The sequence below is a fragment of the Elgaria multicarinata genome, chromosome 2 (assembly GCF_023053635.1).
Source record: "Elgaria multicarinata webbii isolate HBS135686 ecotype San Diego chromosome 2, rElgMul1.1.pri, whole genome shotgun sequence".
Classification (NCBI taxonomy): domain Eukaryota; kingdom Metazoa; phylum Chordata; class Lepidosauria; order Squamata; family Anguidae; genus Elgaria; species Elgaria multicarinata.
The window spans coordinates 158870063-158890406 of record NC_086172.1 but is presented as its reverse complement, the minus strand read 5'-3'; the positions used below and the strand labels follow the sequence as shown (position 1 = coordinate 158890406).

Here is a 20344-nt window from a genome sequence, read left to right as displayed (position 1 = left end):
AAATGCCAGTTCCTAAGAAATGATGTTCCTATGGCATTAAGGTGACCATATGAAAAGAAGGGCAGGGCTCCTGTATCATTAAAGTTGTATAGAAAAGGGAATTTCAGCAAGTGTCATTTGAATACATGTAGCACCTAGTGAAATTTTGTCTTCATCATAACAGTTAAAGCTGCAGGAGTCCTGCCCTCTTGACCAGATACAAAAGAGAGGAAGACACCTGCAGCTTTAACCATTGTGATGAAGAGGGAATTTCACCAGATGCTGTATGCATACAAATAACACCTGCTGAAAATCCCTTTTCTCTACAACTGTTAAAGATACAGGAGCCCTGTCCTCCTTTTCATATGGTCACCCTACCTATGGAGATAAATGGATGGAACTATGGCCAAAGGATCAGGCATGATTCTTGGGGTCTCCTCCTGTTTATGTTCTATGAGACACAATAAACAGGATGCTTCAAGGAACAAGTAAATATGTCAAGAAAGGAAAAATAAAAATGTGACAAGTAAAATAAGTAGCTTTGCAAGATAGGAAGATATTAGAATGGGCTGTCAGTGTTAATATAGGCATGGAAACCCTCTCCCTTGTGCTCTCCTTCTTGATGTTTAGATTGGGAGGTAGTCCCTCAGTAGGAAGATCTATGAATGAACACACTGCTCCCTCTAAGGAAATGTCTATTTTTTTACTATGTCACATCCCAATTCTCTGCCCTGATTTATACACACAATAGTGTGGTGAAATAACAGCATGAGCACCTTCATCTACCATGGGGAGACTTGTAGTGTGAATCAGATCCTCTAAGGAAGCACTCAACCTTGCAGAGGTCTGCTCTGTGTGACTCTCCCTTGTTCTTTGGTCTACATGGTTGTGAAAGACCATGCGTGGGTGGAAAACTGGCTAGTCTCTCTACTCCACCTGAAACTCATTGCAGCAGTCCCAAAAGAGGTGGGAACTGGCTGTCACATGCAGCTAGTGAGCCCAAGCCACAAAGGGGAAAATATAAAACCAACCAACCAAGGACAGAAAAAAGGGGGTGGTGGAAGGAAGAGAAGAGAAGAGAAGGAGTCCTGTGTGTGAAGCTGTACAACAGCCAGGCATGTTTTGTTTTGAAAGACTAATTGAACCTAGAACTATATATGAGAAAAGCTTCCACCTCCATGATGAGACAACTATCTCTTGTTTAAGGCCAAAATAATTAACTTTCTCAGAGAGCTGAGAGAGAGGCTAAACTATCTCTGAGGGGCATTATTTTTAATAGCTTATCACAATAGGTGAGTCATAGTCGACCACTGTGCTCATTAAAGTAATGGGTGCATTCTTCATCCAAATTTCTCCCTGGGTGCACAATGAATCTTTCATTGCTCTAAAAATGTGCCTGGAGGAGTCTGCTGCTGTTGCTTTAAGGGCCAACTATACAAGACACCATTCACATAATTAACCATGGAGATCATTCAGCTATCAAATAATTATTTTTATTCAAGTAGTTACAACACTCCTGTATCCTCCAGAAGCCTTGGAAGTTCTTTTGACATTGCAGCGCAAGAAAGCTCTGTTTGAGTAGGAACCCTTGGCGTCTCTCCTGGGGAAGTCAACCTGTGGGAGGTAGGGTGGAGATTATTATTGCCTCCAGTTCGAAATGTGAGTTGCAGGTTATTGTCCTGGGAACCAGCTGTTGCTACCCTGAACAGAATAATGGGCTCAAGTTACAGGAAGCCAGATTCCGGCTGGACATCAGGAAAAACTTCCTGACTGTTAGAGCAGTACGACAGTGGACCCAATGACCTAGGGAGGTCGTGGGCTTTCCCGCACGAGGCCTTTAAGAGGCAGCTGGACAGCCATCTGTCAGGTATGCTTTAAGGTGGATTCCTGCATTGAGCAAGGAGTTGGATTCGATCCAACTCTACTATTCTATGATTCAATGAACCTCAAGCCTCTTCCTTCTTTCACATGTCCATCTGCAGCTCCCCTTGTTCCTTCACCTTCTTCTCTACTTGCCTTCCCATCTCAGGCCATGGCTAGAGGAGGGATTATCCCAGGGATCACCCCAGGATCATCCCTGTGCATCCAGATTACACACAGGGGATCCCAGGGGCAGGGAGTGATGATCCCTCCATTTCCCCGGGATTTTGCCCTACCCTTCTAGCCCAGTTTTTCCACAGTCCTGGGCTGATCCCAAGACTGTGGAACACGTGGCCGGGCATTGTGGTTTGTCCTGGTTCCTTGTGAATAACCACGAGGAGCTGGGAGCCATGCATGGGGCACAGAACTCCTCAGGAGCTCTGTGCCCATCGGGGGTGGGGTGGGGGAGCGGGGAAAATTATTATCTTTTTTAAAAAAAACACTTATGGTTTGTGCATGAGTGCTTGTGCGTTCCGTCTCCTTTGAAAGAAAAAATGGCAGCCACGACGTCGCATGCCGCGTGTAAACCAGGGTAACAATCTCGCAATCATAAAATCGCGAGATGGCCTCCCTCCAACCCCCTCATCTAGCTGAGGCCCTAGTTCCTCTTTGTTGCATCTCTCGTCCCCCTTTCACCCTCTGTACTTCTACCTCTTTTTATTTGTTGTTCCCTTGCTTTTTTACCACACACTGTTCCTTGACAAGCCCAACCTGGGCCACCCTCCCAATTGCAGGTTCTTCTACAGCCACCTGTACCAGACATCAGTTCAGAACCAAAGTGGCCACATATCAGAGGGCAAAGCAGACTCTGGGGCTATGTTAGGGAGAGGGAAGAAATTTGTTCAGTTTGCATCATGTTCTGCTCTCTGTCCCCATTGATAACCCATATTTGCTCTGCTCCTTTCACACTTTGGCAACATCACAATAAATGTGGCTCCTTTTTGCGCCTTCTCTTGTACGAAGCTTTTCTACACAACAGGGGTTAGATTATAGACCCATTTTGATAATTATAAGTGTACAAATGTAGAAAAGCTGCTGTGAGTGGAGGGCAAATTAACACCACACCTGTTGATCCAGCCCCCTGTGTCATACATTCAGCTCATAGATTCATTGATGAAGGTGAAGATTCACCCCAAACACAGCGTTCACCACCTATAAAATGGGACGACTCCGCATTACAATAGCTTGGCTCATCTTTGGCTTTGGTTAGCAACTCTACATTCACCTCATTATTTCCTGCATTCTGCTTAAGAGCATTCATAGTATGAAATGAGTATGCCTTGCTCACTGGCCAAGACGCCCCACCCCTGTGCATTCACAGGAACATCCTTATTTCCATCTGTGAAATCGCTGGATCGTATGAGAGGAGCCCAACCATTTCCATTTGCACACCCTAGAAAGGAATGGCTTTAGACCCTCAGAAGACACAGGGCCCACGCAAATGATCCCCTTAACTGTTGATACCACTGCACAAAGTGCAAAGATAAGATAAGACTATGTCGCCCATTGCATCATGTTTTGCTCTCTGTCCCCTTTGATAACTCATATTTGCTCTGCTTAATGGTTAATACTGAAAACTGGGGATTATATAAGTCTAGTGCATATACAACTCAGCAAGCAGTAGCATAGACCAGCAGAATACCATAAGAGTCTTTTGGAGATTCTGTAAGTATGAAATAGACTTTCCTTTTTTTAATTTATTTTTTCATTGAATCATCTGCACAGCTCTTGTCCCATCTTATCCCCACTTCATGTTCTTCTTCAGTCTGTTTTGCAACAAAAATCAGGAAAGAAACCCATGACTGTCAGAATTACCAACTACACCCATTAACTCAACCCTGATTAGCAAAAACCAAAACAAAAAAACCTTTCATGTTGGTTAGGCCAGATAGACTTTTTATTCTGCAGGGTCAAAATGCAGATATCAGGATGCAACCACTCAGAGGGGTTTTTTTTTTTAATGGGACTTTATCTGTTTCCCAATAAAACCTTGGGAAAATGCTCAGACATTCCGCAAAATTTGGTGCAATGCATGCAGCCCAAGAGAATGAAGGCTTCATCTCACATACCTGTTTCCCTTGAATTATCCCCTGTAGCGTAAAGCTGTCATTGTTGTTAGCTAAATCATACCCTGGGCAGCAGCGCTCCTAAGATCCTTTGCATACCAGGAAAGGGTTTAAGGGGGAGAAATGTAAAAAAATCATAAAAAATCAACAGATGACCCAATCCGTTTCAAATTTGGTATGCTTAAAGTGCTCCTTAATATCTATTACTGTGCCAATTTTGATGTCTTTACCTTTAAAACTTACGCAGATGTAAGCATTTGTTTAAAGTACAAATTAAACAAACATATCAAATCCTCCTCCTGCGTCCCCAGTGACCGCTCGGAAAACAACAAATGATTCGCTCCTAAAGAGGTAGCAAAATAGGTTGGGTCTTTTGGCTTTATAGCACAATTAAAGCAGGATGCATTTGGGTACTTCACAGTCAAAGCAGCACGCAATTCGCATTGATTGCACAGTATAACCCTGGTGTGATGAAGTCCCGAGATTCCCACATTGTTCCATGCAGCTAGAGCAGATGGCAGGTTTTCCTTCTGTTATGCAGTCGTTCGAAAAAATAAAACACCTAAACTTGGATCCAGCATCTAAACATTTGAAATATGTGTTCTTTGTGCTGTTTACAAGTGAAGTGGATTACATATGCTGTGTGTAGGGCTGGGTGGCTAAGTGGACACAAATGAAGTCAATAGCAGATCTCCATTGAACTTCTAATGAAAATGCAGTACCTTCTAGTACCCAGAAATATTAAAGGCACCAACATTGGAACTGCCTGAAGGAAAAGAGTTAAACTCTCTACTGAGATGAAAAGTGAAATAGCTTTCCTTTCAGGAAGATTATTTTGTAACTATGTAAACATATTTTTATTGATTACATCAGCTTAAATCATTATGAATACTCTAGAATCCATAATAGGATGCTTGTTCCTTTTAAACAAAAAATCAAATACAGATTTAACATTTAGAGTGATCCTATGGCTGCAAAAACAAAAGGGGGATTTTTTAATATCAAAAATTCTTTGTTGTATACAGTTTAGTGAAACTAACTTTTTAGAATGTCTTATTATTATGCTGCTCACATTAAAAGTGAATGTTGGATGTTGTGTGAACATATAGACCAACAGCATAATCCTGATTTTTTTAACAAGGCTGTTCCACTGCCCAGCCTGGAGTGCTTTGGATGGGGACACGTTTGCAAACAGGCCAGAAGGAGGCAGGCCTCACTGTGACATTGCATACATGCTGAGAGGTGTGTGGCTTGGATAGTTATGAAAGAGCATCACCAGGCCTCTTTCATTTCCAGCAACTACCATTTCTCCCTTAGTCTACAGAAAATTAGCCTGTCACATTTTGGGAGCCAAGTAGCTTTTTGTTTTTACATATTGGCGGGGATTCTTTCCTTTCTTTCTTTCTTTCTTTCTTTCTTTCTTTCTTTCTTTCTTTCTTTTTTTCTTTCTTTCCTTCCTTCCTTCCTTCCTTCCTTCCTTCCTTCCTTCCTTCCTTCCTTCCTTCCTTCCTTCTTTCTTTTTAGGTACTCTGCACTAAGTGCCATGAGTGGGAATGGGGGCAGGAGGAGAGGAACAGTATTGCAGATTATTTAGGGTAGCATTTAGTACAGTTACAACTGGAAGTACGTGAGGGGAATTATCATGTAGGGATGAGGTTTGGTGAGCACTCTTGAGCCACCTTTGTGGTGAGTGGTGATTCAGGGTTGGGGGATTTGTGGGTATGGCACAGATTGCCTTGGGGGCTAACCTGTCTCATCCTCCTGGAAGCGGGATGAACTGGGAAGCTCCCTCCCCATGTGCTTTAGGAAAAAGGTGGGTGGGGGGCAGGGGCAGGCTATCCTACACATTCAGTCACCTTTGTAATGTTGTACATGTATTGTAATGTTAAATAAATGTGGCCTTACTTACTTCAAGCCATCTGCTTTTGTTCTACTCCTCCATTCATTCCCAATGAAATGCCTGCTTGATCAAAATCCAGTCCTTTAAATGGATTTGAGCAGGGCAGGATCTATACTACTGCTTTATAAATAATTGTATTGAAGTATTGAAGTGCACTGACCACTGTTGGGGCCCGTTGATATATTCCTAGACCATTTTCAAACCTCTTTCATGGGCCCTTTCTACATCTAAGGATTATCCCAGGAAAATGGAGGGATTGTCCCTGCCTGCTCCAGGGATCCCCTGTGTGTCATTTGGATGCACAGGGGTGATCCCGGGATGATCCTGGGGGAAAAGGCAGGTGTAGAAACGGCCATAGTGTTATATCCTTCTGGGTGTAGATCTGGCCCAGGATAATTTAGTTAAGATTGTTCCTTTATTGTCTTTAGGAACTTTTTGGCAGAAGAACTACCAATCTCGATGAAGTACATTTATTTCTTCACCTTACTGATCGTCATTCAAGTCTATAGTCATCACGTCCCAGGACACCACAATGAACCGGAGAATGACAAAGATAAAATCATATTTGAAGATCAACTTCCTTTTTTGGAAGAAGAACACAGAAATAAGGCCAGAGGCTATGATATGATAGCTCCTTATAATGCTAACTTTGCATTCAGTTTCTACAGGCAGATAGTTTCTGCTGCAAAGGGCAAAAATGTTTTATTTTCTCCTCCCAGCATCTCTACCGCTTTTGCGTTGTTGACCCTGGGTGCCAAATCTGAAACTCAAAGCCAGATTTACAAAGGGCTTGCGTTTAACTTGTCAGTGATTGAGGAAAATGAGATACACAAAAGTTTCCATCAGCTCATCCAGGTGCTTAACCAACCAAGCAACAAAGCACATGTAAGCCTAGGGAATGCCTTGTTCATAATGGAGTCTTTGAAGATACTGCCTAAGTTTCTGGACAATGCCAAGACCTTGTATGAAGCTGAAGCCTTTTCTTGCAACTTCAATGATTCTGCAGCAGCTGAAAAGCAGATCAATGATTATGTGCAGAACAAAACCCATGGGAAAATAGCCCGTGCAGTTGAGGGCCTTGATCCAAGTACTGTAATGGTTGTTGTGAGCTATATTTTCTTCAACGGTACGTTGAGAGAAAAAGACCTAATATTGGGGCCAGTAAAATATTCAGGAGACTTCAAAGGAAAATAATGTTCTAGATCCAAAGACTTGAATATGGACTTAGACCATGCTTAGAATAGATTGATTGAAACTGATGGGACAATTTAGCCCTGACTTATTTAAATCCCTTTGATTTCAAAGGGTTTATTCTGAGCATGAGTAAAATTGAATCCAGTCCAGCCAACAACTGAGCAGCATAAGAAAACCACACATTAGTATGAGATTTGGTTTTGGAGCAGAATATGGCAGAATTAAGTCGGTGGCATGGAATCCTAACGTTTTTATTTTTTAAAAAAAGGAGGGGGATTTTCCAAAGGTTGGTAGTGGTGGTTGATATGTTTGATTTCTGAGTTGTCTTTCCATTCAAAGTGAGAGACAATAAGGGATACAGTGTGTTCTTCTACTCAGTACATATCTCTACTAGTATATTTCTGCTTTACCCAGTAGTGCTTTTACCTGCTTCTTCACACAGCGCAGAGTTAAACTATGTAATTTGCTGATTGGTGGGAAATTCAGGACAGATAAAAGGAAGGACTTCTTCACACAGCACATAGTTAAACTATGGGGTTAACTACCACAAGATGGCCACCATCTTGTGGTAGTGGATAGCTTTAAAAGGTGGTTAGAGAAATTCCTGGAGGAAAAGGGTATCAATAGTTCTGATAGCTATGTGCTATTTCCAGTATCAGAAGCAATAAGCCTATGTGCACAGTTGTTGGGGAACATGGGCAGTAGGATGCTGTTGTACTCATGACCTGTTTATGGGTTCCTTGTCCACAGCTGGTTGGGCACTGTGGCCGTAGCTAGACCTAAGTTTATCCCAGGATTGTCCTGGGGTCAAACCTGTTCATCTAAGTGCCACACAGGGCATCCAGCACTCAGGCAGGGACGAACCCGGGATGATCCTGGGATAAACCTTAGGTCTAGCTATGGCCTGTGTGAACGGAATGCTGGACTAGATGGACCCTTCTTCATATGTTTTTATGTTACATTATTTTGCTTTTGCAGTTAACCAAGTGACTTCCATAATGCATTTATTTGGATTTGGGATTTACATAGAATTCCAGGCCTATTGCGTTTCTTTTAATTTCATAAATAAATATATAAGTATTATAGAGAACTTTGCTTATTTGGAAATTAGCATTGACACTTGTTCTTTTTCCCCCATAGCCCATTGGGAAAACGCGTTTGACACTGACTTGACTACAGAAGAAGATTTTTTCATAGATGCAGACACAACAGTGAAAGTCCACATGATGCACCGACAAGGCAATTACAACTTTCTCCGTGATGATGATCTGTCTTGCTGGGTGGTGGAAGTTCCTTATAAAGGAGATGCATCTGCCTTGTTCATTCTGCCAGATGTAGGGAAAATGGAGCATGCGGAGGGAACTTTGGGTATTGAAACATTGGCTAAATGGAAAACATCCTTTACATACGAGTAAGTCTTCTTGGTGCAGTGTTTAAATGCTGGCTGCTGTATTGTGATTACTTAAAACATATTATAGAATAGGAGAAAGTAATTTGCCTGAAAATCATATTGGGTATATAGCAAGTTGCCTTATACCAAGGGAGGTCCTTTGTCCATCTAATTCAGTATTGACTCTACAAACTGGCTGTGGCTTTTCCTCTTTGATATGGAGAGAGGATCTACAGTACTGCTTTATAGCAGTATTGAAGTGCACTGACAACTGTTGGGGGCCATGATACATCTTCGCCAAGCAGGATATAGCACTATGAAGGTGTCATAGAAAGTGTCATGGGCCCCAACAGTTGTCAGTGCACTTCAATACCTCTATACGGCAGTAGTGTAGATCCTGCCTTCATATACTGCTTTCATACCACTTCGATAGTGCTATATCCTGCCTGGTGTAGATCTGGCCAGAGTTAGTAGGGATTGAACCTGGGTCCTTCTGCTCTACCACTGAATTATGACTCTTTCCTTACTGTCTTTTAAAAGCCATTGTATGGTGCATATTTATTGTTGCCTAAGCACCCTGCCTTGGTAATGGGGTTGAGGGTTTACTCTGTGTTGGTGGTGCCAACATGTACCTCCCTCCTAAGTCTAACATTATGTATGGCTAGTATTGGTTCCCAGTTGGGTAATGGTAATGTGGAATGAATGCTTCAGTTGCATCAATTTCATGTGCCTATTTCACCAATCAGACAAATCTGGGAATTAGGTCCAACTGCTCTGCCGCTGACAACCATGTAGCTCCAAGGTAGAGGTGAAACTGGAACTCACCACAGCATAGAACAGCACACTTCATGAATATTACCAAAATAATACATTTGTTAATGGTGTGGCCTTTAACAGCTGCAATTTCCCAGAATGTTGGAGCTTGAGTGAATATGGAAAGCCCTAAACACATGTAATTGAATGTTTATTTAGCCTTTCAAAGTCCAAATTAGTGCTGTGCCGATTCCTGCCCCCTATTTTTGAGAACTTTTTCTCTTCCTGCAAAAGGCACATTGTTTTTTGTGCCTCTTTCGCAGGGAGGTGGAGAACTTCAGAGAATTTTCTCCGTGGGGAAGGAGACAGCATTTCCACATACCTTTTTAAAAAGTAGCCAGTTGTTTAGGGGTCTTATTTCTATTTTTTTTTAAATACCCCTGGCATTTGGAAGAGCCCAGCCGTTCTTCATAAATGCCTATTGGAGACCATGTGACCTCAGCCTCTCCGATAGGCATTCAGGAAGAACTCTTGGACTCCTGCAAGTGCCAGAGGTGTTTTTTTTAAAGAGAGAGAGAGAGAGAGAGAGAGAGAGAGTAGAAAGAAGACTCCAAAAAAACTTCCTACACTGAAAAAGGTATGTAGAAACCTTGTCCCCCTCAATAATTTGATGTATTAATTACATATACATCAAACAATGCAAATGCCATTTATACTCTTAGATGTGAGCTAATTTAAATGTGTTGTGCCCATTATCTGACATCCGGATTGTTTTTGTTCATTTGTGAACCAGAGAAATACACCTATACATTCCAAAATTTTCCATTTCTGCATCCTATGATGTCAAAGACATATTGCAGAGACTAGGAGTGACTGATGCCTTCAGTGACAATGCTGATCTGTCTGGAATTACTGGTCAACGTGATCTGAAAGTTTCCAAAGTAAGTATGTGAGCTGAGCTGGAGTTAAATATTGCCATGCCTTTTAATAAGGCATGATGATCAGTTGTTTACTAAAGTAATTGTCACATTATTTAAGGGCCTGACAGCAAGCCATTCATTCAAGAGGGATTCAGCAGGGGTTGCTGGTAGGGTGACTCTGTCTGATGTGGCAATCAAAACACCAGCTACATTTTTTTCCAAAGTCACCACACATACCTCTGTGCAGAGTACATTTCAGTAGACCTGAATCAAAGTTAAGAAGTCAAGAATGGCCATTGCTAGCACAATTTTGGATCCAAAAGAAGACAATGAGGCCTTGCCACTAGCTGGGGGTAATGAGAAGCCATCATTATATCCATTACAAAAGAGGTCTGATGTTCAGTGATGTATCCTGAAACTATAGAACTGAAGGCCACATTAGTGACGAGTTGTAACCTGTTGATTGTAAATACTAAATTCCTCAAGTTACATCTTCAAAAAAAAGAAAGAAAAACTTTTCTAAGGCTGTGATCCTACCCAAGAGGGTATCCTAAAGGCCATAGGATAGAGGTGGATTGTCCTTTCTGCTTGTGGAGACAGAAGTCACAGATGGAGAAGGAAGTTTGCCCTTACAAACTTCCCATTGTGGTTGTGGATGTACACCAGTTGCTGGGGAACATGGGTGGGAGGGTGTTGTTGCACCTGTATCCTGCTTATGGGTCCCTGATTGACAGGTGGTTGGCCACAGAGTGAACAGAGTTCTGGACTACATGGACTCTTGGCCTGATGCAGCATGGCTCTTCTTAAGTTCTTACGTTCTAATGGAACCTCCACTGCCCTTGTCACTCCAATGAGTGTAATGGCATTAAGGGGACATGCTGTGGGTGAATTGGGGGAGGCTTTGAACCTACCATCTTCAAAGCTCTCACATTCCCCCAATATGTCCCTGACAAGAGAGGAATGAAAGCACTATCAATCATATAGCAGACAAGTCTTATGATCTTCAGCTTTGGTCTGATGCACCCACACATTCCCTTGGACACTGTTTGGATCTTGTTCTCACTCGGAATTGCTCTGTTTTGGACTTTTCTACTGCTGACTTTTCTTTGTCAGATCATCATCTAGTTTCTTTCATGATTACTCATAATCCTCCTCCTTCACATCCTGTTTCTCGCTGTTGTCGTAATTTGCAATCTAACAATTATGAGGCTTTTTCTCAGTCTCTAGCCTCCTCTCTTCCTTCTGTCTTTTCTGCTGTCTCCTTGGACTCAGCTGTCTCCTTCTTTAATTCCTCCTTATCTTCAACTCTTGATAATCTTGCTCCATCTACAACTCGGATAGTTTGTCCTTCTCAACCCAACCGTGGCTCACCTCTTTCATCCGCTACCTTCGTTCTTGTTCCCGGGCAGCTGAACGCCTTTGGCGTAGGACCAGGGACTGGGCGGACTTTGTCCATTACAAATTTGTTCTCTCCTCTTTCTCTTCTGCTATTTCATTGGCCAAACAGCAGTATTACTCAACGTTGATCCAGTCAAATGCTACGCATCCTCAGCGGCTCTTTGCGTCCTTCAATTCTCTTCTGAAGCTTAATCCACCATCTCTCCCTGCCTCTCTGTCTGCTAATAGATTGTAAGCCTCTGTCTGCTTATTAGATTGTAAGCCTATGCGGCAGGGTCTTGCTATTTACTGTGTAATCTGTACAGCACCATGTACATTGATGGTGCTATATAAATAAATAATAATAATAATAATAATAACTTTGCCTCTTTTTTCAATGCTAAAATCCAAATTATTCGCTCTGATCTTGCCAGCTCTGCTCCTCTTCCAGTTCCTGTTCCTCATCTGTCAGTTCCTCCTGCAAATTTCTCTGCATTCCCTTCGGTCTCAGCTGATGAACTGTCTACAATACTGCGCTCTTCGAAGCCTTCCACTTGTTCTCGTGATCCGATTCCTTCTCGGGTCTTTATTAATCTTATCCCTGCTATCCTCCCTTCCTTGATTCATATTATTAATTTTTCTTTGTCCTCTGGTTCATTTCCTTCTGCTTTTAAACATGCTACAGTCTCTCCTATTCTCAAGAAATCTACTCTTGATGTGCTTTCTCTGTCTAACTACCGACCTGTTTCTTTGTTGCCTTTTGTTTCAAAGATCCTGGAGCGTGTGGTCTACTCTCGTTGTCTTGATTTTCTTTCTAGTAACTCTGCTCTGGATCCTTTTCAATCTGGACTCCGTCCTTTGCATTCCACTGAAACGGCCCTTACTAAGATTACCAATGATCTTCTTATTGCCAAGTCTAAAGGCCTTTATTCCGTTCTTATTCTCCTTGATCTTACTGCAGCCTTTGACACGGTTGATCACGATCTTCTTTTGGATTCCCTTCATGACCTCGGATTCTGTGGCTCCGTCTATAACTGGTTTGCCTCCTATCTAGCGGGTCGCTCTTTCAACGTGTTGGCTAATGGCAACTCGTCTTCTTCTTTTCCTCTTTCAGTAGGGGTTCCGCAAGGCTCGGTGCTTGGCCCGTTGTTGTTTTCTTTATACATGTTGCCCTTGGGTAATCTTATTCAATCTCATGGCCTCCAATATCATCTGTATGCTGATCATACACAATTATATCTTTCATCTCCGGATCTTTCTCCTGATGTTCACGATCGTATCACAGCATGTCTTTCAGATATCTCAGCTTGGTTGCTTCATCGTCGTTTGAAACTTAATATGGCAAAGACTGAGTTGCTTGTTTTTCCTCCTAAACCTTCTCCACATCTCTCATTCTCTCTTACTGTCAATGATGTTACACTTACTCCAGTCAAGGAAGCTCGTAGTCTTGGCTTTATATTTGATTCCTCGCTCTCCTTTATTCTTCATATTGAGGCATTAGCTAAATCCTGTCGTTTTTTCCTGTATAATATTGCCAGGATTTGATCATTTTTGTCTGTCTCTTCTGCCAAGACTCTTGTTTATGCATTGGTTATTTCTCGGTTGGACTACTGCAACCTTCTTCTCACTGGCCTTCCTTCTTCTCACATCAGTTCGTTGGTTTCTGTTCACCACTCTGCTGCTAAGATCATCTTCTTGGCTCGCCGCTCTGACCATGTTACTTCACTTCTGAAATCTCTTCATTGGCTTCCAATTCACTCCAGAATCCAATATAAACTTCTCCTGTTGACCTACAAAGCTTTTCACGGTCTAGCTCCTTCCTATCTTTCCTCTCTCATCTCACACTATTGCCCCGCTCGTGCTCTTCGCTCCTCTAATGCCATGTTTCTCACCTGCCCAAGGGTCTCTACTTCCCTTGCTCGGCTTCATCCATTTTCTTCTGCTGCCCCTTACGCCTGGAACGCTCTTCCAGAACATTTGAGAACTACAAGTTCAATCGCAGCTTTTAAAGCTCAGCTAAAAACTTTTCTTTTTTCTTTTTTTTTTAATAATTTTATTTTTCTACAATACTTAAACATACACATTACATCCTCTCATAAAGAAAAAACAACAACATACTACATAATATTGAAACGTTGAATACATAATATCTTATCTAAATACATAATCAAAATTAACATAGAAGTGCACCCCCCCCCCACCTCGGGATCTCATTCCTGATTCCAGAATCTCATACTTTCTTCTGCTGGTGGTTTCCCACTTCCTTTAGAAAACACAAATATTAGGAACTGTTTCCAAATTCCTTCAAAATCATTTGATTTAGCTATATCTCTTCTCCATTTAATATTACTTGTCAATTTATCATTAATAGCTATATCCCATACTTCTTTATACCATTCTTCAATAGAATATTCCACTTGAATCTTCCAGTTCCTAGCTACAATCAATCTTGCTGCAGTCAGCAAATTCGTTATCAATTCCTTGATTTCCTTTTTACATTTAAAATCTTCAAATAGTGACAGTAATGCAACTTTTGGTGTTCGTTCTATCTTCATTTCCACAATTTCTTCAATCTCCAAAAACACCATCTTCCAAAATTTTTGAACATAGTTACAATCCCACCACATATGTAAATACGTTCCTTTACCCCCACATCCTCTCCAACAGTTTGCTGACTGCTGATTATTTATCTTATTCAATCTAACTGGAGTTAGGTACCACCTCCATACAATTTTAAAATAATTCTCTTTTATTCTTACTGACATATTTCTCAATGCTCTTTGTTTCCATAGTCCCTCCCAGCCCTGTTGTCCTATTTGTACATTCAAATCTGTCTCCCAAACCATTTTGCCTGAATTATCCATCAACCCTTTCTCCACCAATATTCTATATATTTCACTCATCAATCCTTTTAACACTGTTCTTTTCTCCCTATCATTTTCTTTCTTAACTATTAATTCCTCAAACTTCGTCAATTCTCTACAATCTCCGTTATCTCTTACCCACTTTTTAGTCCACTGTTCTAATTGCCAATAATTTAACCAAGTTAATTTTTTATCTTTAAGGACCTCTTCAATATCCTCTCTTGTATTCATTCCTCTTAACCATTCCCTTAATTTCATTTTATTTTTTTCTATTAAAACTTTACTTAATCTACTCTTTAATTCCTCCAGGAAATTCTTTAACATTATTACCGGTGACAAAGGGGAGCTGCTTGGAAGCAGCTCCCCTTTATATTTACTCCAAATTTCCCAGTGAGACCTCAAAAGCGGGTTGTCTATACTTTCTACCCATTTTTTTTTCCTTCCCTAAAAAATACATTCTCCAGATTAATCTCTATATTACTTGTAGTTTTATCCTCCATCCAATCTAATTCTCCTATTCCTGTAATTGACTCCACAATATGTCTTAATCTGTTAGCTACATAATATAGTTCAATATTTGGGAGACCCAATCCTCCCTTTTTTTGACTTAAATACCATTTACTTTTATTTACCCTCGCTTTCTTATCACCATTACAATAATTATTTATAATACTTTGCCAACTTTTTATCTCTAATTCTGAAATTTTTATTGGTAGCATCCTAAACACAAAATTATTCTTTTCTTTTAATAATAATAATAATAATAATAATAATAATAATAATGTCTTGCTGAAGAAGGATCAATATGGTTTCTGAAAATGTAAATCCCACCTCACTAACCTTTTAGAGTTCTATGGAAGTCTCAGCATGTGGATTGGGGTAATCTGATAGACATTATATACTTGGATTTACAAAAGAGGCTTCTGGCAAAGTTCCTCACCAAAGAAAGTATGGATGTTGAAATCAGCAAAACACATTGAGGTTCCATCTCTCTCTCTATTTTATAAATTGTGAATAATAACAAAACAGAACAACAACAAAAAAAAAAGTCATGAAATGAGGAAGAAAAAAAAGCATTAAATACATAGAAATACCTTCATTTTTTCCCATCCAGTGTACTATTCTAAAAAGGGGGGGAGGGAGAGAGAATTATGCATAGGTTTCAAGAAAAGCAGACCAAATATCCATATATTTATCCACTTGCAAGTTGCGCCTATATAACTCCCCTTCAAATGTAGGTAGCATTATTAAGTCCTCAGTCCATTGCATTATTGGAGGTGAGCATTTATCCTTCCAACATGATAAGTCTTTTAGCTATCATAATGGTTTGGAAGACCCATTTGTGCCAACCCTGTGTTAATTTCCAAGAAGCTGGTAGGTAATTTCGGAGGGCATGAGCATCAATCCATATTATAGATTATTTTAGAACAAACTTTATCCTTATTATAACCTCCTCCCAAAAGGAGGTTCCATCTTGAAGCTCGGTCCACCTCACGTTCATATCAGATTGCGAGTTGTTTTTCTTTTTAAGAGAAAATTGTGACATCCTTGAAAGTATGTTTGGGTATGTACTTAGATGTGTATTCAGAAGTATGCAATCTTCTTTCATTAATTAAAGCATGATTGTGTTCACTTTTAAAAATATATCCATTCTCCCCCTCCCCCACCCCCCATCATCAGCATCACTAGGGGCGTTCCTAGACGAGGCCTTAGCGCGCCTTGAGAACCGGTTTCCCTGCTGTGCTTCCACATGACGCACAGGGGAATCCGGCTCCAGGCCGCACTGAAGCCTCCTCTAACGCTCCATAAGCGAAGTCGCTTATGGTGCGCCTTTTCCCCAGCCCCGGCCTGAGGCGGGGGCTGGGGAACGTCTAGCTACTTCCGTGGCTTTTTGCAGCTACTCGCTTACTCGCGAGTAGCCGCAAAAAGCCACGGACTGGCCACAGCGCTCAGCGCTGTGCCCATCGGCCGGGAGAGATCCCGGTAGGGAGAAGGGGAGACGACACAGGACACACACACACACACACAGGGAGAAGGGGAGACGACACAGGAGCGGATGGGGGGAGAGAAGCAGGGAGAAGGGGACACACACACGCAGGGAGAAGGGGAGACGACACAGGACACACACACACACACACACAGGGAGAAGGGGAGACGACACAGGAGCGGATGGGGGGGTTAACTAAAAAAAACCCTTACCTTCTCCGCAGTCTTCGGGCCGCACATGGCCCCTTTAAACTTTAAAAAAAAAATGGCGGACGCTGCAGGGATCCGACGTCCCTGCGCGTCCTGCGTCTGGAAGCCCGGGCGGCGTGCACTAACATCAGCGCGCTGCCGCCCCGCCTCCCTGCCGGCTTATCCCAGCAGGTCTAGCAAAGCCCTAGGTTGGGAATGTAATAGGTATGAACTCAGATTGCACCCATGTTTATGTTCAGGTTCAGGAGATAAGCAGGAGGTATATTTCAGTCATAAATGAATTTCTTATACATCCTATATCAAAGACTCTTAAACAAATTTAGCTATCTTGTGATCAGAGGACAGATCATCTTCTGGATCCGTAACATTTTAAAGAATAGGAAGCAGAGAATAGAAATAAATGGACAGTTCTCACAGTGAAGGGATGTAAGAAGTGGCTCACCCAAGAATTAGAACTGGAATCTGAGCTTTTTTCCCTATGAGGAAAGATTAAAATTAGGGATTATAAGAAATTCATGTTTGCTCACAAAATATGCATCCATGCCCTGTTTGAAGCCCTGAATGTGATCACTAGCACATGTCCACCAACAACTGTTTGCAAATTGCCCAACATTTGCTTGCACTAGATTTGTGCAGTTCCCAGTTCAATTTGATGCAAATTTCCAAATTTCTGCAAATTTCCGTCTGAAAGCAAAGAAAGTTGTGCAAATTAGGAAAGTTGGACAAATTTCATGTTCAGCCAGTGCTTGATTTGCACAAATTTTTCTGTTTGTTAAGATTGAGCCGTGATCACAAACCCAAACAGAATTGGCCACGTGACAAACAGTAAGTCATTGTTCAGAGAATCCTAGAGATCTCAAACAGTGTTCGTTCGCCCATCCCTATTTATAATACTTGGGGCTATCCAGTTTAGGGGTTCATCAAATTATGCATGGCATAGAGAAAGTGGATAGAGAAAGGGTATCCCACCCACCCCACCCCCGTTCTCTCATAATAACAGAACCTGGAGGTCATTCAGTGAAGCTCAATGGTAGGAGATTCAGAATAAACAAAATAAAGTATTTCTTCACACAGCTCTCAATGGAATTTGCTTCTACAAAATTCAGGGTAGGGGAACTCACCTGTACCAAGCTTAGCAGTGTGTGTGTGTGCTTGCCCTGTTTCCGCTGCTATTTGCCCCTGCTCACAGGGCCACATGAGCCAATTCTGAAGATTGGGTTGGCCCAGTAGCCACCTGTCTGCATGCAGGAATCGTACATGTCCCCCTTCCTGCATCATTGGTGGCCACCATTGACACAACAGGGGAAAGTGCCCTTTTGGGGAGCCTCTGTAAGTTGCACATTCCCCCCCCTCTGCACCTTAAAGGCCCTATTGACCCAAGGGGACATCCATACTCACAAGAGGAGCACCCAACTGGGTCGGGGGTAGATGCAGGGGTTCCCAATTGGGTGCTTGTGACAACCCTACACAAGATGTGAGGACTGCCAATTGCTACTAGTAATGATGACTATATATTACCTCTAGTATCAGAGGTACTATATGGCCTGCTTCTGAAGATCCATTGCTGGGGACGGTGCTATTGTCCTCATGCCCTGCTTGTTGGCTTCCCAAGGGGATCTTGTTGGCCACTGTGAGAAACAGGATGCTGTTCTGGCTAAGCTTTTGTTCAGATCCAGTTTAGCTTTTCTTATCTTCTTATTTATGGCAATATTCCTCCTCTCCCGTGTGGGCTGAGGGCCTATATTTAAAGTCACAGAAGTTAATCTAGCTTTTTTTGGTAATTCCATCGCTCATAGAGGTGTTTTTTCCCTGCCGTCCCAGACGCAGGACCAATTCTTAGGATAGCCCAATTGCTATTGCATTTGTAAACAGTAAAATGTTGTTACTTCCCTGCAGGCTGTTCACAAGACTGTTTTGGAAGTTCATGAGAGTGGAACTGAAGCAGCTGCTGTCACTGTCATAGAGATTTCCCCGAGGTTTGCTGGTCCCAGTACTACCATCAAATTGAACACACCCTTCCAGATGCTAATTATTAATAAACCAACACACACCATCCTCTTTGCAGGGAAAGTTATAAACCCAACAGAATCATGATCATTAGATCTGCAATTAATTTTTTTCTGGATGTTTAAAAATGAATTTTCCACTTTGCATTAGAATTAGCCTGACTTCAGTGGTTCTGAGATTGAATAAGTCATGCCTGAAAACTATTGTTATAATAAAAATGATTTTAAAATATCATGATCTTCTCAATTCACTGTCTGGGCCACCATTTCAATGTCTGCAGCACCTTTCTGCCCATGGCAGGAGCTCAGCTAGATAAATAGGTAGATCCTATAAAAATGCTTATTCCTAAGAAATGAAAGTCCCATGGGACTATGTGATGGGTCAGCAAGAAAAGTGAGCATCCAGACTGGAGTGGTGGGGGACAAGAAAAGTGGGGATCCAGGCTGGGGAGGTGTACCCACCTCAGTTTGTGGGATATTTTTTTCAAAACATCAGATATGCCCTCAGGCCCAAAAATGTTGCTAGTAGGGAGTTGTAAAATGGACTATGCCTTCACCACACACCAGGTTCAGAAGAATCACGTGAGGTACTGATTCCTCTCTATTCAGCCCTGGTTAGGCCTCATCTAGAGTATTGCATCCAGTTCTGGGCTCCACAATTCAAGAAGGATGCAGACAAGCTGGAGCGAGTTCAGAGGAGGGCAACCAGGATGATCAGGGGTCTGGAAACAAAGCCCTATGAAGAGAGACTGAAAGAACTGGGTGTGCTTAGCCTGGAGAAGAGAAGGTTGAGGGGAGACGTGATAACACTCTTCAAATACTTAAAAGGTTGTCACACAGAGGAGGGCCAGGATCTCTTCTTGATCTTCCCAAAGTGCAGGACACAGAATAACAGGCTCAAGTTAAAGGAAGCCAGATTCCAGCTGGTCATCAGGAAAAACTTTCTGACTGTTAGAACAGTACAACAATGGAATCAGTTACCTAGGGAGGTTGTGGGCTCTCCCACACTAGAGGCATTCAAGAGGCAGCTGGACAAGCATCTGTCAGGGATGCTTTAGGGTGGATTCCTGCATTGAGCAGGGGGTTGGACTCGATGGCCTTGTAGGCCCCTTCCAACTCTAATATTCTATGATTCTAGGATAACAACTGATGCTGGCGCCATCAGAAGACTTTTAAACCATGGCTTTATCCATGGTGGTTAAGCCGGAAAGCTGGGCTGGGTTCAGAAGACACCTTAAACCATGGCTTTAACTGTTGTGAATAAAGCAAAAAACCTTATTCACTGTGGTTAAAGCCATGGTTTAAGGTATCTTCTGAATGGGCCCACTGCGTTTTTTCCCAGTGGTCATCTGAACAACACCAAATCCCTAACCCAATTTCTGGGCAGATTAAGTGGAGAGAACATTTCACTGGATTTCTCCAGAGTGAGGAGAAATTGTCCAACAGTTTCTCAAGGATCGGACTCACCACAGGAAAGGGCAGTAACATAGCTTCTTCCTTTTTCTTTTTCTTTTTTTACTAAGAGTTCCCCTGCTCCATTGCAGCAGGTTGGCGAAGGCTACTGTATTTTGCAACACACTCGGTATTCTATAATTCAGTTGCTAGGTATTTTGCAACCCAATAAATATGTTTGAACTGCCTGTCTTTCACCACAGTTTGTTCAGCTTTTTCCGGTTGGTAAACAGACTGAACAAACTAAACTATTTGCGTTTTCCTTTGAGGTCATTTCATCCTTTTCAAAAGCTTATGTTCAATTTTTGAAGATTTGTGGGTGCTTGC

At 42.0% G+C, this 20344-nt stretch overlaps 1 protein-coding gene across 1 annotated transcript; it reads left to right on the top strand.

Annotated features, from left to right (window-relative positions):
- Positions 1–2934: 2934 nt before the first annotated feature.
- Positions 2935–18800, top strand: LOC134393090 (alpha-1-antitrypsin-like). The gene is made up of 5 exons (XM_063117989.1): positions 2935–3564; positions 6294–6991; positions 8200–8470; positions 9996–10143; positions 18456–18800. Exons 2-5 carry the CDS (start codon positions 6325–6327, stop codon positions 18651–18653), a joined length of 1284 nt encoding a protein of 427 aa, XP_062974059.1. The 5' UTR covers positions 2935–3564; positions 6294–6324; the 3' UTR covers positions 18654–18800.
- Positions 18801–20344: the final 1544 nt, after the last annotated feature.